General features: G+C 55.2%; 1 protein-coding gene across 1 annotated transcript in view; it reads right to left on the bottom strand.

Moving 5' to 3' along the window:
- The window catches only part of LOC119965735 (FH2 domain-containing protein 1-like), a 41,859-nt gene extending 27,651 nt beyond the window's left edge, over positions 1-14,208 (bottom strand). Inside the window, exon 1 of the mRNA XM_038796498.1 lies at positions 14,008-14,208. Coding sequence (XP_038652426.1) covers positions 14,008-14,208 — 201 coding nt within the window. The remainder of the gene's footprint in view (positions 1-14,007) is intronic.
- Between the last annotated feature and the right edge of the window lie 724 nt (positions 14,209-14,932).

Genomic DNA, 14,932 nt, shown 5'->3' with positions numbered 1-14,932 from the left:
CAGTCAATATAGGGCAAGTTAAAATCACCCACCGCAACAGCATCTTTCCAAAATCTGCCTACCTATCTGCTCCTCTATCTCCCCCTGGCTGTTGGGAGGCCTGTAGCAAACACCCAACATTGTGATTGCCCCCTTCCTGTTCCTGATCTCTACCCGTATAGCCTCACTGCCCTCTGAGGTGTCCTCCTGCAGTACAGCTGTGATATTCTCCCTAACCAGTAGCACAACTCCCCCGCCCCTTTTACATCCCCCTCTATCCCGCCTGAAACATCTAAATGCTGGAACGTTTAGCTGCCAATCCTGTCCTTCCTTCAACCAGGTCTCTGTAATGGCAACAACATCATAGTTCCAAGTACTAATCCAACCTCTACGTTCATCTGTCTTACCTGAAATACACCTCACATTGAAACTAATGCACTTCAGCCAACCAGCCCCACTGCGTTGACCAGCCACTCTCTGTCTGGCCTTACTCTGTAGCTCTCCCTCAGTTATTTCTCCCACTGACCTGTTGCTCTGATTCCCACCCCCCTGCCATACTAGACAGGTCAATCTGTTTCTCTGTCTTCCACTTCTTTCCTTCATGGCTTTTGTTTCTGTCCCTGTTTTACTTCCCTCCGACTTCCTGCATCGGTTCCCAACCCCTGCCACATCCAACAAATATCCTTGTGCAGACAGTGTGATGGGCACTGGCTCTCACTGGGATACAGTGTGATGGGCACTGGCTCTCACTGGGATACAGTGTGATGGGCACTGGCTCTCTATGGGGTACAGTGTGATGGGCACTGGCTCTCTATGGGGTACAGTGTGATGGGCACTGGCTCTCACTGGGATACAGTGTGATGGGCACTGGCTCTCTATGGGGTACAGTGTGATGGGCACTGGCTCTCTATGGGGTACAGTGTGATGGGCACTGGCTCTCACTGGGGTACAGTTCGATGGGCACTGGCTCTCACTGGGATACAGTTCAATGGGCACTGGCTCTCACTGGGGTACAGTGTGATGGGCACTGGCTCTCTCTGGGGTACAGTGTGATGGGCACTGGCTCTCTCTGGGGTACAGTGTGTTGGGCACTGGCTCTCTCTGGGATACAGTGTGATGGCACTGGCTCTCTATGGGGTACAGTGTGATGGGCACTGGCTCTCTCTGGGATTCAGTGTGACGGCACTGGCTCTCTCTGCGGTACAGCGTGATAGGCACTGGCTCTCTATGGGGTACAGTGTGATGGGCACTGGCTCTCTCTGGGGTACAGTGTGTTGGGCACTGGCTCTCTCTGGGATACAGTGTGATGGGCACTGGCTCTCACTGGGATACAGAGTGATGGGCACTGGCTCTCTCTGGGATACAGAGTGATGGGCACTGGCTCTCTCTGGGATAAAGTGTGATGGGCACTGGCTCTCTCTGGGAAACAGTGTGATGGGCACTGGCTCTCTATGGGGTACAGTGTGATGGGCACTGGCTCTCTCTGGGATTCAGTGTGTTGGACACTGGCTCTCTCTGGGATACAGTGTGATGGGCACTGGCTCTTTCTGGGATACAGAGTGATGGGCACTGGCTCTCACTGGGGTACAGTGTGATGGGCACTGGCTCTCTCTGGGGTACAGTGTGATGGGCACTGGCTCTCTCGGGTACAGTGTGATGGGCACTGGCTCTCTCTGGGATACAGTGTGATGGGCACTGGCTCTTTCTGGGATACAGTGTGATGGGCACTGGCTCTCACTGGGGTACAGTGTGATGGCACTGGCTCTCTCTGGGATACAGTGTGATGGGCACTGGCTCTCTCTGGGATACAGTGTGTTGGACACTGGCTCTCTCTGGGATACAGTGTGATGGGCACTGGCTCTCTCTGGGATACAGTGTGATGGGCACTGGCTCTCTCTGGGATACAGTGTGATGGGCACTGGCTCTCTCTGGGATACAGTGTGATGGGCATTGGCTCTCACTGGGGTACAGTGTGATGGGCACTGGCTCTCACTGGGGTACAGTGTGATGGGCATTGGCTGTCACTGGGGTACAGTGTGATTGTCACTGGCTCTCTATGGGGTACAGTGTGATGGGCACTGGCTCTCTCTGGGATACAGAGTGATGGGCACTGGCTCTCTCTGGGATACAGTGTGTTGGGCACTGGCTCTCTCTGGGATACAGTGTGATGGGCACTGTCTCTCTCTGGGATACAGTTTGATGGGCACTGGCTCTCTCTGGGATACAGTGTGTGTTGGGCACTGGCTCTCTCTGGGATACAGTGTGATGGGCACTGGCTCTCTCTGGGATACAGTGTGTGTTGGGCACTGGCTCTCTCTGGGTACAGTGTGCTGGGCACTGGCTCTCACTGGGATACAGAGTGATGGGCACTGGCTCTCTCTGGGGTACAGTGTGTTGGGCACTGGCTCTCTCTGGGGTACAGTGTGATGGGCACTGGCTCTCACTGGGATACAGTGTGTGTTGGGCACTGGCTCTGACTGGGATACAGTGTGATGGGCACTGGCTCTCTTTGGGATACAGTGTGATGGGCACTGGCTCTCTCTGGGATACAGAGTGATGGGCACTGGCTCTCTCTGGGATACAGTGTGATGGGCACTGGCTCTCTCTGGGATACAGTGTGTTGGGCACTAGCTCTCTCTGGGATACAGAGTGATGGGCACTGGCTCTCTCTGGGATACAGTGTGTTGGGCACTGGCTCTCTCTGGGATACAGAGTGATGGGTACTGGCTCTCTCTGGGATACAGTGTGATGGGCACTGGCTCTCTCTGGGATACAGTGTGATGGGCACTGGCTCTCTCTGGGGTACAGTGTGATGGGCACTGGCTCTCTCTGGGATACAGTGTGATGGGCACTTGCTCTCTATGGGGTACAGTGTGATGGGCACTGGCTCTCTCTGGGATACAGTGTGAGTCACGGGCTCTCACTGGGATACAGTGTGATGGGCACTGGCTCTCTATGGGGTACAGTGTGATGGGCACTGGCTCTCGCTGGGATACAGTGTGATGGGCACTGGCTCTCTCTGGGATACAGTGTGTTGGGCACTGGCTCTCTCTGGGATACAGTGTGATGGGCACTGGCTCTCTCTGGGATACAGTGTGATGGGCACTGGCTCTCTCTGGGATACAGTGTGTTGGGCACTGGCTCTCTCTGGGATACAGAGTGATGGGCACTGGCTCTCTCTGGGATACAGTGTGATGGGCACTGGCTCTCTCTGGGATACAGTGTGATGGGCATTGGCTCTCACTGGGGTACAGTGTGATGGGCACTGGCTCTCACTGGGGTACAGTGTGATGGGCATTGGCTGTCACTGGGGTACAGTGTGATTGTCACTGGCTCTCTATGGGGTACAGTGTGATGGGCACTGGCTCTCTCTGGGATACAGTTTGATGGGCACTGGCTCTCTCTGGGATACAGTGTGTGTTGGGCACTGGCTCTCTCTGGGATACAGTGTGATGGGCACTGGCTCTCTCTGTGATACAGTGTGTGTTGGGCACTGGCTCTCTCTGGGTACAGTGTGCTGGGCACTGGCTCTCACTGGGATACAGAGTGATGGGCACTGGCTCTCTCTGGGGTACAGTGTGTCGGGCACTGGCTCTCTCTGGGGTACAGTGTGATGGGCACTGGCTCTCACTGGGATACAGTGTGTGTTGGGCACTGGCTCTGACTGGGATACAGTGTGATGGGCACTGGCTCTCTTTGGGATACAGTGTGATGGGCACTGGCTCTCTCTGGAATACAGTGTGATGGGCACTGGCTCTCTCTGGGGTACAGTGTGTTGGGCACTGGCTCTCTCTGGGATACTGTGTGATGGGCACTGGCTCTCTCTGGGTGCAGTGTGATGGGCACTGGCTCTCTCTGGGGTACAGTGTGATGGGCACTGGCTCTCTCTGGGATACAGTGTGTTGGGCACTGGCTCTCTCTGGGATACAGTGTGATGGGCACTGGCTCTCTCTGGGATACAGTGTGTTGGGCACCGGCTCTCTCTGGGGTACAGTGTGATGGGCACCGGCTCCCTCTGGGATACAGTGTGATGGGCACTTGCTCTCTATGGGGTACAGTGTGATGGGCACTGGCTCTCTCTGGGATACAGTGTGATGGGCACTGGCTCTCACTGGGATACAGTGTGATGGGCACTGGCTCTCTATGGGGTACAGTGTGATGGGCACTGGCTCTCTCTGGGATATAGTGTGATGGGCACTGGCTCTCTCTGGGATACAGTGTGTTGGGCACTGGCTCTCTCTGGGATACAGTGTGATGGGCACTGGCTCTCTCTGGGATACAGTGTGATGGGCACTGGCTCTCTCTGGGGTACAGTGTGTTGGGCACTGGCTCTCTCTGGGATACAGTGTGATGGGCACTGGCTCTCTCTGGGATACAGTGTGATGGGCACTGGCTCTCTCTGGGATAAAGAGTGATGGGCACTGGCTATCTCTGGGCACAGTGTGATGGGCACTGGCTCTCTCTGGGATACTGTGTGATGGGCACTGGCTCTCTCTGGGTGCAGTGTGATGGGCACTGGCTCTCTCTGGGATACAGTGTGATGGGCACTGGCTCTCTCTGGGATACAGTGTGTTGGGCACTGGCTCTCTCTGGGATACAGTGTGATGGGCACTGGCTCTCTCTGGGATACAGTGTGTTGGGCACTGGCTCTCTCTGGGGTACAGTGTGATGGGCACTGGCTCTCACTGGGATACAGTGTGTGTTGGGCACTGGCTCTGACTGGGATACAGTGTGATGGGCACTGGCTCTCTTTGGGATACAGTGTGATGGGCACTGGCTCTCTCTGGAATACAGTGTGATGGGCACTGGCTCTCTCTGGGGTACAGTGTGTTGGGCACTGGCTCTCTCTGGGATACTGTGTGATGGGCACTGGCTCTCTCTGGGTGCAGTGTGATGGGCACTGGCTCTCTCTGGGATACAGTGTGATGGGCACTGGCTCTCTCTGGGATACAGTGTGTTGGGCACTGGCTCTCTCTGGGATACAGTGTGATGGGCACTGGCTCTCTCTGGGATACAGTGTGTTGGGCACCGGCTCTCTCTGGGGTACAGTGTGATGGGCACCGGCTCCCTCTGGGATACAGTGTGATGGGCACTTGCTCTCTATGGGGTACAGTGTGATGGGCACTGGCTCTCTCTGGGATACAGTGTGATGGGCACTGGCTCTCACTGGGATACAGTGTGATGGGCACTGGCTCTCTATGGGGTACAGTGTGATGGGCACTGGCTCTCTCTGGGATACAGTGTGATGGGCACTGGCTCTCTCTGGGACACAGTGTGTTGGGCACTGGCTCTCTCTGGGATACAGTGTGATGGGCACTGGCTCTCTCTGGGATACAGTGTGATGGGCACTGGCTCTCTCTGGGATACAGTGTGTTGGGCACTGGCTCTCTCTGGGATACAGTGTGATGGGCACTGGCTCTCTCTGGGATACAGTGTGATGGGCACTGGCTCTCTCTGGGATAAAGAGTGATGGGCACTGGCTATCTCTGGGCACAGTGTGATGGGCACTGGCTCTCTCTGGGATACTGTGTGATGGGCACTGGCTCTCTCTGGGTGCAGTGTGATGGGCACTGGCTCTCTCTGGGATACAGTGTGATGGGCACTGGCTCTCTCTGGGATACAGTGTGTTGGGCACTGGCTCTCTCTGGGATACAGTGTGATGGGCACTGGCTCTCTCTGGGATACAGTGTGTTGGGCATTGGCTCTCTCTGGGATACAGTGTGTTGGGCACTGGCTCTCTCTGGGATACAGTGTGATGGGCACTGGCTCTCTCTGGGATACAGTGTGTTGGGCACTGGCTCTCTCTGGGATACAGTGTGTTGGGCACTGGCTCTCTCTGGGATACAGTGTGTTGGGCACTGGCTCTCTCTGGGATACAGAGTGATGGGTACTGGCTCTCTCTGGGATACAGTGTGATGGGCACTGGCTCTCTCTGGGATACAGTGTGATGGGCACTGGCTCTCTCTGGGGTACAGTGTGATGGGCACTGGCTCTCTCTGGGATAAAGAGTGATGGGCACTGGCTATCTCTGGGCACAGTGTGATGGGCACTGGCTCTCTCTGGGATACTGTGTGATGGGCACTGGCTCTCTCTGGGTGCAGTGTGATGGGCACTGGCTCTCTCTGGGATACAGTGTAATGGGCACTGGCTCTCTCTGGGATACAGTGTGTTGGGCACTGGCTCTCTCTGGGATACAGTGTGATGGGCACTGGCTCTCTCTGGGATACAGTGTGTTGGGCACTGGCTCTCTCTGGGATACAGTGTGATGGGCACTGGCTCTCTCTGGGATACAGTGTGTTGGGCACTGGCTCTCTCTGGGATACAGAGTGATGGGCACTGGCTCTCTCTGGGATACTGTGTGATGGGCACTGGCTCTCTCTGGGTGCAGTGTGATGGGCACTGGCTCTCTCTGGGATACAGTGTGATGGGCACTGGCTCTCTCTGGGATACAGTGTGTTGGGCACTGGCTCTCTCTTGGATACAGTGTGATGGGCACTGGCTCTCTCTGGGATACAGTGTGTTGGGCACCGGCTCTCTCTGGGGTACAGTGTGATGGGCACCGGCTCCCTCTGGGATACAGTGTGATGGGCACTTGCTCTCTATGGGGTACAGTGTGATGGGCACTGGCTCTCTCTGGGATACAGTGTGATGGGCACTGGCTCTCACTGGGATACAGTGTGATGGGCACTGGCTCTCTATGGGGTACAGTGTGATGGGCACTGGCTCTCTCTGGGATACAGTGTGATGGGCACTGGCTCTCTCTGGGATACAGTGTGTTGGGCACTGGCTCTCTCTGGGATACAGTGTGATGGGCACTGGCTCTCTCTGGGATACAGTGTGATGGGCACTGGCTCTCTCTGGGATACAGTGTGTTGGGCACTGGCTCTCTCTGGGATACAGTGTGATGGGCACTGGCTCTCTCTGGGATACAGTGTGATGGGCACTGGCTCTCTCTGGGATGAAGAGTGATGGGCACTGGCTATCTCTGGGCACAGTGTGATGGGCACTGGCTCTCTCTGGGATACTGTGTGATGGGCACTGGCTCTCTCTGGGTGCAGTGTGATGGGCACTGGCTCTCTCTGGGATACAGTGTGATGGGCACTGGCTCTCTCTAGGATACAGTGTGTTGGGCACTGGCTCTCTCTGGGATACAGTGTGATGGGCACTGGCTCTCTCTGGGATACAGTGTGTTGGGCATTGGCTCTCTCTGTGATACAGTGTGATGGGCACTGGCTCTCTCTGGGATACAGTGTGATGGGCACTGGCTCTCTCTGGGATACAGTGTGTTGGGCACTGGCTCTCTCTGGGATACAGTGTGTTGGGCACTGGCTCTCTCTGGGATACAGTGTGTTGGGCACTGGCTCTCTCTGGGATACAGTGTGATGGGCACTGGCTCTCTCTGGGATACAGTGTGTTGGGCATTGGCTCTCTCTGGGATACAGTGTGATGGGCACTGGCTCTCTCTGGGATACAGTGTGATGGGCACTGGCTCTCTCTGGGATACAGTGTGTTGGGCACTGGCTCTCTCTGGGATACAGTGTGTTGGGCACTGGCTCTCTCTGGGATACAGTGTGTTGGGCACTGGCTCTCTCTGGGATACAGAGTGATGGGCACTGGCTCTCTCTGGGATACAGTGTGATGGGCACTGGCTCTCTCTGGGATACAGTGTGATGGGCACTGGCTCTCTCTGGGGTACAGTGTGATGGGCACTGGCTCTCTCTGGGATACAGTGTGATGGGCACTTGCTCTCTATGGGGTACAGTGTGATGGGCACTGGCTCTCTCTGGGATACAGTGTGATGGGCACTGGCTCTCACTGGGATACAGTGTGATGGGCACTGGCTCTCAATGGGGTACAGTGTGATGGGCACTGGCTCTCTCTGGGATACAGTGTGTTGGGCACTGGCTCTCTCTGGGATACAGTGTGATGGGCACTGGCTCTCTCTGGGATACAGTGTGATGGGCACTAGCTCTCTCTGGGATACAGAGTGATGGGCACTGGCTCTCTCTGGGCACAGTGTGATGGGCACTGGCTCTCTCTGGGATACTGTGTGATGGGCACTGGCTCTCTCTGGGTGCAGTGTGATGGGCACTGGCTCTCTCTGGGATACAGTGTGATGGGCACTGGCTCTCTCTGGGATACAGTGTGTTGGGCACTGGCTCTCTCTGGGATACAGTGTGATGGGCACTGGCTCTCTCTGGGATACAGTGTGTTGGGCACCGGCTCTCTCTGGGGTACAGTGTGATGGGCACCGGCTCCCTCTGGGATACTGTGTGATGGGCACTTGCTCTCTATGGGGTACAGTGTGATGGGCACCTGCTCTCTCTGGGATACAGTGTGATGGGCACTGGCTCTCACTGGGATACAGTGTGATGGGCACTGGCTCTCTATGGGGTACAGTGTGATGGGCACTGGCTCTCTCTGGGATACAGTGTGATGGGCACTGGCTCTCTCTGGGATACAGTGTGTTGGGCACTGGCTCTCTCTGGGATACAGTGTGATGGGCACTGGCTCTCTCTGGGATACAGTGTGTTGGGCATTGGCTCTCTCTGGGATACAGTGTGATGGGCACTGGCTCTCTCTGGGATACAGTGTGATGGGCACTGGCTCTCTCTGGGATACAGTGTGTTGGGCACTGGCTCTCTCTGGGATACAGTGTGTTGGCCACTGGCTCTCTCTGGGATACAGTGTGTTGGGCACTGGCTCTCTCTGGGATACAGAGTGATGGGTACTGGCTCTCTCTGGGATACAGTGTGATGGGCACTGGCTCTCTCTGGGATACAGTGTGTTGGGCACTGGCTCTCTCTGGGATACAGTGTGATGGGCACTGGCTCTCTCTGGGATACAGTGTGTTGGGCACTGGCTCTCTCTGGGATACAGAGTGATGGGTACTGGCTCTCTCTGGGATACAGTGTGATGGGCACTGGCTCTCTCTGGGATACAGTGTGATGGGCACTGGCTCTCTCTGGGGTACAGTGTGATGGGCACTGGCTCTCTCTGGGATACAGTGTGATGGGCACTTGCTCTCTATGGGGTACAGTGTGATGGGCACTGGCTCTCTCTGGGATACAGTGTGATGGGCACTGGCTCTCACTGGGATACAGTGTGATGGGCACTGGCTCTCTATGGGGTACAGTGTGATGGGCACTGGCTCTCTCTGGGATACAGTGTGTTGGGCACTGGCTCTCTCTGGGATACAGTGTGTTGGGCACTGGCTCTCTCTGGGATACAGTGTGATGGGCACTGGCTCTCTCTGGGATACAGTGTGATGGGCACTAGCTCTCTCTGGGATACAGAGTGATGGGCACTGGCTCTCTCTGGGATACAGTGTGATGGGCACTGGCTCTCTCTGGGGTACAGTGTGATGGGCACTGGCTCTCTCTGGGATACAGTGTGATGGGCACTTGCTCTCTATGGGGTACAGTGTGATGGGCACTGGCTCTCTCTGGGATACAGTGTGATGGGCACTGGCTCTCACTGGGATACAGTGTGATGGGCACTGGCTCTCTATGGGGTACAGTGTGATGGGCACTGGCTCTCTCTGGGATACAGTGTGTTGGGCACTGGCTCTCTCTGGGATACAGTGTGATGGGCACTGGCTCTCTCTGGGATACAGTGTGATGGGCACTAGCTCTCTCTGGGATACAGAGTGATGGGCACTGGCTCTCTCTGGGCACAGTGTGATGGGCACTGGCTCTCTCTGGGATACTGTGTGATGGGCACTGGCTCTCTCTGGGTGCAGTGTGATGGGCACTGGCTCTCTCTGGGATACAGTGTGATGGGCACTGGCTCTCTCTGGGATACAGTGTGTTGGGCACTGGCTCTCTCTGGGATACAGTGTGATGGGCACTGGCTCTCTCTGGGATACAGTGTGTTGGGCACCGGCTCTCTCTGGGGTACAGTGTGATGGGCACCGGCTCCCTCTGGGATACTGTGTGATGGGCACTTGCTCTCTATGGGGTACAGTGTGATGGGCACCTGCTCTCTCTGGGATACAGTGTGATGGGCACTGGCTCTCACTGGGATACAGTGTGATGGGCACTGGCTCTCTATGGGGTACAGTGTGATGGGCACTGGCTCTCTCTGGGATACAGTGTGATGGGCACTGGCTCTCTCTGGGATACAGTGTGATGGGCACTGGCTCTCTCTGGGATACAGTGTGATGGGCACTGGCTCTCTCTGGGATACAGTGTGTTGGGCATTGGCTCTCTCTGGGATACAGTGTGATGGGCACTGGCTCTCTCTGGGATACAGTGTGATGGGCACTGGCTCTCTCTGGGATACAGTGTGTTGGGCACTGGCTCTCTCTGGGATACAGTGTGTTGGGCACTGGCTCTCTCTGGGATACAGTGTGTTGGGCACTGGCTCTCTCTGGGATACAGAGTGATGGGTACTGGCTCTCTCTGGGATACAGTGTGATGGGCACTGGCTCTCTCTGGGATACAGTGTGTTGGGCACTGGCTCTCTCTGGGATACAGTGTGATGGGCACTGGCTCTCTCTGGGATACAGTGTGTTGGGCATTGGCTCTCTCTGGGATACAGTGTGTTGGGCACTGGCTCTCTCTGGGATACAGTGTGATGGGCACTGGCTCTCTCTGGGATACAGTGTGTTGGGCACTGGCTCTCTCTGGGATACAGTGTGTTGGGCACTGGCTCTCTCTGGGATTCAGTGTGTTGGGCACTGGCTCTCTCTGGGATACAGAGTGATGGGTACTGGCTCTCTCTGGGATACAGTGTGATGGGCACTGGCTCTCTCTGGGATACAGTGTGATGGGCACTGGCTCTCTCTGGGGTACAGTGTGATGGGCACTGGCTCTCTCTGGGATACAGTGTGATGGGCACTTGCTCTCTATGGGGTACAGTGTGATGGGCACTGGCTCTCTCTGGGATACAGTGCGATGGGCACTGGCTCTCACTGGGATACAGTGTGATGGGCACTGGCTCTCTATGGGGTACAGTGTGATGGGCACTGGCTCTCTCTGGGATACAGTGTGATGGGCACTGGCTCTCTCTGGGATACAGTGTGTTGGGCACTGGCTCTCTCTGGGATACAGTGTGATGGGCACTGGCTCTCTCTGGGATACAGTGTGATGGGCACTAGCTCTCTCTGGGATACAGAGTGATGGGCACTGGCTCTCTCTGGGCACAGTGTGATGGGCACTGGCTCTCTCTGGGATACTGTGTGATGGGCACTGGCTCTCTCTGGGTGCAGTGTGATGGGCACTGGCTCTCTCTGGGATACAGTGTGATGGGCACTGGCTCTCTCTGGGATACAGTGTGTTGGGCACTGGCTCTCTCTGGGATACAGGTTGATGGGCACTGGCTCTCTCTGGGATACAGTGTGTTGGGCACCGGCTCTCTCTGGGGTACAGTGTGATGGGCACCGGCTCCCTCTGGGATACTGTGTGATGGGCACTTGCTCTCTATGGGGTACAGTGTGATGGGCACCTGCTCTCTCTGGGATACAGTGTGATGGGCACTGGCTCTCACTGGGATACAGTGTGATGGGCACTGGCTCTCTATGGGGTACAGTGTGATGGGCACTGGCTCTCTCTGGGATACAGTGTGATGGGCACTGGCTCTCTCTGGGATACAGTGTGTTGGGCACTGGCTCTCTCTGGGATACAGTGTGATGGGCACTGGCTCTCTCTGGGATACAGTGTGATGGGCACTGGCTCTCTCTGGGATACAGTGTGTTGGGCACTGGCTCTCTCTGGGATACAGTGTGATGGGCACTGGCTCTCTCTGGGATACAGTGTGATGGGCACTGGCTCTCTCTGGGATACAGAGTGATGGGCACTGGCTCTCTCTGGGTACAGTGTGATGGGCACTGGCTCTCTCTGGGATAGTGTGATGGGCACTGGCTCTCTCTGGGTACAGTGTGATGGGCACTGGCTCTCTCTGGGGTACAGTGTGATGGGCACTGGCTCTCTCTGGGGTACAGTGTGATGGGCACTGGCTCTCTCTGGGTACAGTGTGATGGGCACTGGCTCTCTCTGGGATACAGAGTGATGGGCACTGGCTCTCTGTCTGGGATACAGTGTGTTGGGCACTGGCTCTCACTGGGGTACAGTGTGATGGGCACTGGCTCTCTCTGGGGTACAGTGTGATGGGCACTGGCTCTGAAGTGGGTTGTGAGTGTATGACTTTAGCAGGAGTGTCGTGATTGACCAAATGCAGAGGGAAGAATGAGTTGGTGAGAAATGATTCCGTCTTTCCCTCCGCAGGTAAACCTGAGAAATATCACAACACACGACATTGTCTCTGGAAACCGCACAGTGACTCTTCGACTGATTGGCAAGCTGATTGCTCACTATGAGGTAATTGGGATCATCAAATGAGAAATGAAAATCGCTTATTGTCACGAGTAGGCTTCAGTGAAGTTACTGTGAAAAGCCCCTAGTCGCCACATTCCGGTGCCTGTTCGGGGAGGCTGGTACGGGAATTGAAACCGGGCTGCTGGCCTGCTTGGTCTGCTTTAAAAGCCAGCGATTTAGCTCTGTGCTAAACAGCCCAGGAGGCCATTCAGCCTGTTCCGCCAATCAGTAAGATCCTGCCTGAGCCGATTACGTCTCAATTCTTGCTGGCCCATAACCTTTGACTCACTTGGCAATCAAAAATCCCTCCAACTCGTCTTTGAATAAATTCATTGATGCAGCCTCCACTGCTCTCTGTGGAAGTGAATTCCTCAGACTATCAATCCTCAGAGAATTCCTCAGGCTAATGACCCTCAGAATTCCTCAGACTGATGATTACACTACCAGAATGATGTGGAGGCTTTAGAGAGGGTGCAGAAGAGATTTGCCCGGATGTTGCCTGGTATGGAGGGCATTAGCTATGAGGAGCGGTTGAATAAACTCGGTTTGTTCTCACTGGAACGACGGAGGTTGAGGGGCGACCTGATAGAGGTCTACAAAATTCTGAGGGGCAGAGACAGAGTAGATAGTCAGAGGCTTTTACCCAGGGTAGAGGGGTCAATTACTAGGGGGCATAGGTTGAAGGTACGAGGGGCAAGGTTTAGAGGAGATGTATGAGGCAAGTTTTTTACACAGAGGGTAGTGGGTGCCTGGAACTCGCTGCCGGAGGAGGCGGTGGAAGCAGGGACGATAGTGACATTTAAGGGACATCTTGACAAATACATGAATAGGATGGGAATAGACGGATACGGACCCAGGAAGTGTAGAAGATTTTAGTTTAGACGGGCAGCACGGGGCTGGTTTAGCACAGGGCTAAATCGCTGGCTTTTAAAGTAGACCAAGGCAGGCCAGCAGCACGGTTCGATTCCCGTACCAGCCTCCCCGAACAGGTGCCGGAATGTGGCGACTAGGGGCTTTTCACAGTAACTTCATTGAAGCCTACTCGTGACACTGAAAGATTATTATTATAGTGGTTATTGAGGAATTTGAAAAATAAAAATAAAATTGTGACAATGCTTGCCTGGAAGTAGGTACAGATTCCGAGCACAGGGAGCGATAAGGGAACAGGATCCCTGCGTTATGCGTTATGACATGGGCAGCAGAGTTTGTACTTTCACAGTAATTGCATTTCAGTGTTAATATAATCGTACTTGTGACAATAACGATTATTATTATTATTCGGGGCAGCACGGTGGCCTAGTGGTTAGCACAACCGCCTCACGGCGCTGAGGTCCCAGGTTCGATCCCGGCTCTGGGTCACTATCCATGTGGAGTTTGCACATTCTCCCCGTGTCTGCGTGGGTTTCGCCCCCACAACCCAAAGATGTGCAGGGTAGGTGGATTGGCCATGCTAAATTACCCCTTAATTGGAAAAAATAATTGGGTAATCTAAAGTTATAAAAAAAAAAAAAAATTATTATTATTCGGTGACCTGAAGTTTACAAATTGAGCATACAGTGCGAGAGCTGGTGGAGTGGATGGAATAGTTGATTCGAGAGGAAAAGACAGGTTGAGGGTTTTTGAGGTGCTGGGACAAGGTGCGGTTGGGCAATGTTACAGAGATGGAAACAGATTTCTTAGCGATCGAGCAAATAGGATGTCAGGGGCTCACCCTGGAGCGGACACTGACGTTCTGAATAGACTGGTTTAGTCTGGGACCGTTAACAGATCTCTGTCCATCCCGGAGATCTCTGTCGATCCCGGAGATCTCTGTCGATCCCGGAGATCTCTGTCGATCCCGGAGATCTCTGTCGATCCCGGAGATCTCTGTCCATCCTGGAGATCTCTGTCCATCCCGGAGATCTCTGCCCATCCTGGAATCTCTGTCCATCCCGGAGATCTCTGTCCATCCCGGAGATCTCTGTCCATCCCGGAGATCTCTGTCCATCCCGGAGATCTCTGCCCATCCTGGAATCTCTGCCCATCCCGGAGATCTCTGTCCATCCCGGAGTACTCTGTCCATCCCGGAGATCTCTGCCCATCCTGGAGATCTGTGCCCATCCCGGAGATCTCTGTCCATCCCGGAGATCTCTGTCCATCCCGGAGTACTCTGTCCATCCCGGAGATCTCTGCCCATCCTGGAATCTCTGCCATCCCGGAGATCTCTGTCCATCCCGGAGATCTGTGCCCATCCCGGAGATGCCCATCCCGGAGATCTCTGTCCATCCCGGAGATCTCTGTCCATCCCGGAGATCTCTGTCCATCCCGGAGATCTCTGTCCATCCCGGAGATCTCTGCCCAACCCGGAGATCTCTGCCCATCCCGGAGATCTCTGCCCATCCCGGAGATCTCTGCCCATCCCGGAGATCTCTGTCCATCCCGGAGATCTCTGCCCATCCCGGAGATCTCTGCCCATCCCGGAGATCTCTGCCCATCCCGGAGATCTGTGCCCATCCCGGAGATCTCTGCCCATCCCGGAGATCTCTGTCCATCCCGGAGATCTCTGCACATCCAGGTGTCCAAGGGGCTGCCTGATCACACAGTCACAGTGGAGGATGGAGAGGGGGTGCTGATGTTGAGAGTTGTCAGCGTTCCTG

Source organism: Scyliorhinus canicula, chromosome 5 (genome assembly GCF_902713615.1).
Source record: "Scyliorhinus canicula chromosome 5, sScyCan1.1, whole genome shotgun sequence".
Classification (NCBI taxonomy): Eukaryota; Metazoa; Chordata; class Chondrichthyes; order Carcharhiniformes; family Scyliorhinidae; genus Scyliorhinus; species Scyliorhinus canicula.
Note: the sequence above shows the minus strand (reverse complement) of the source record. Positions and strands in the feature narration are given on the sequence as shown.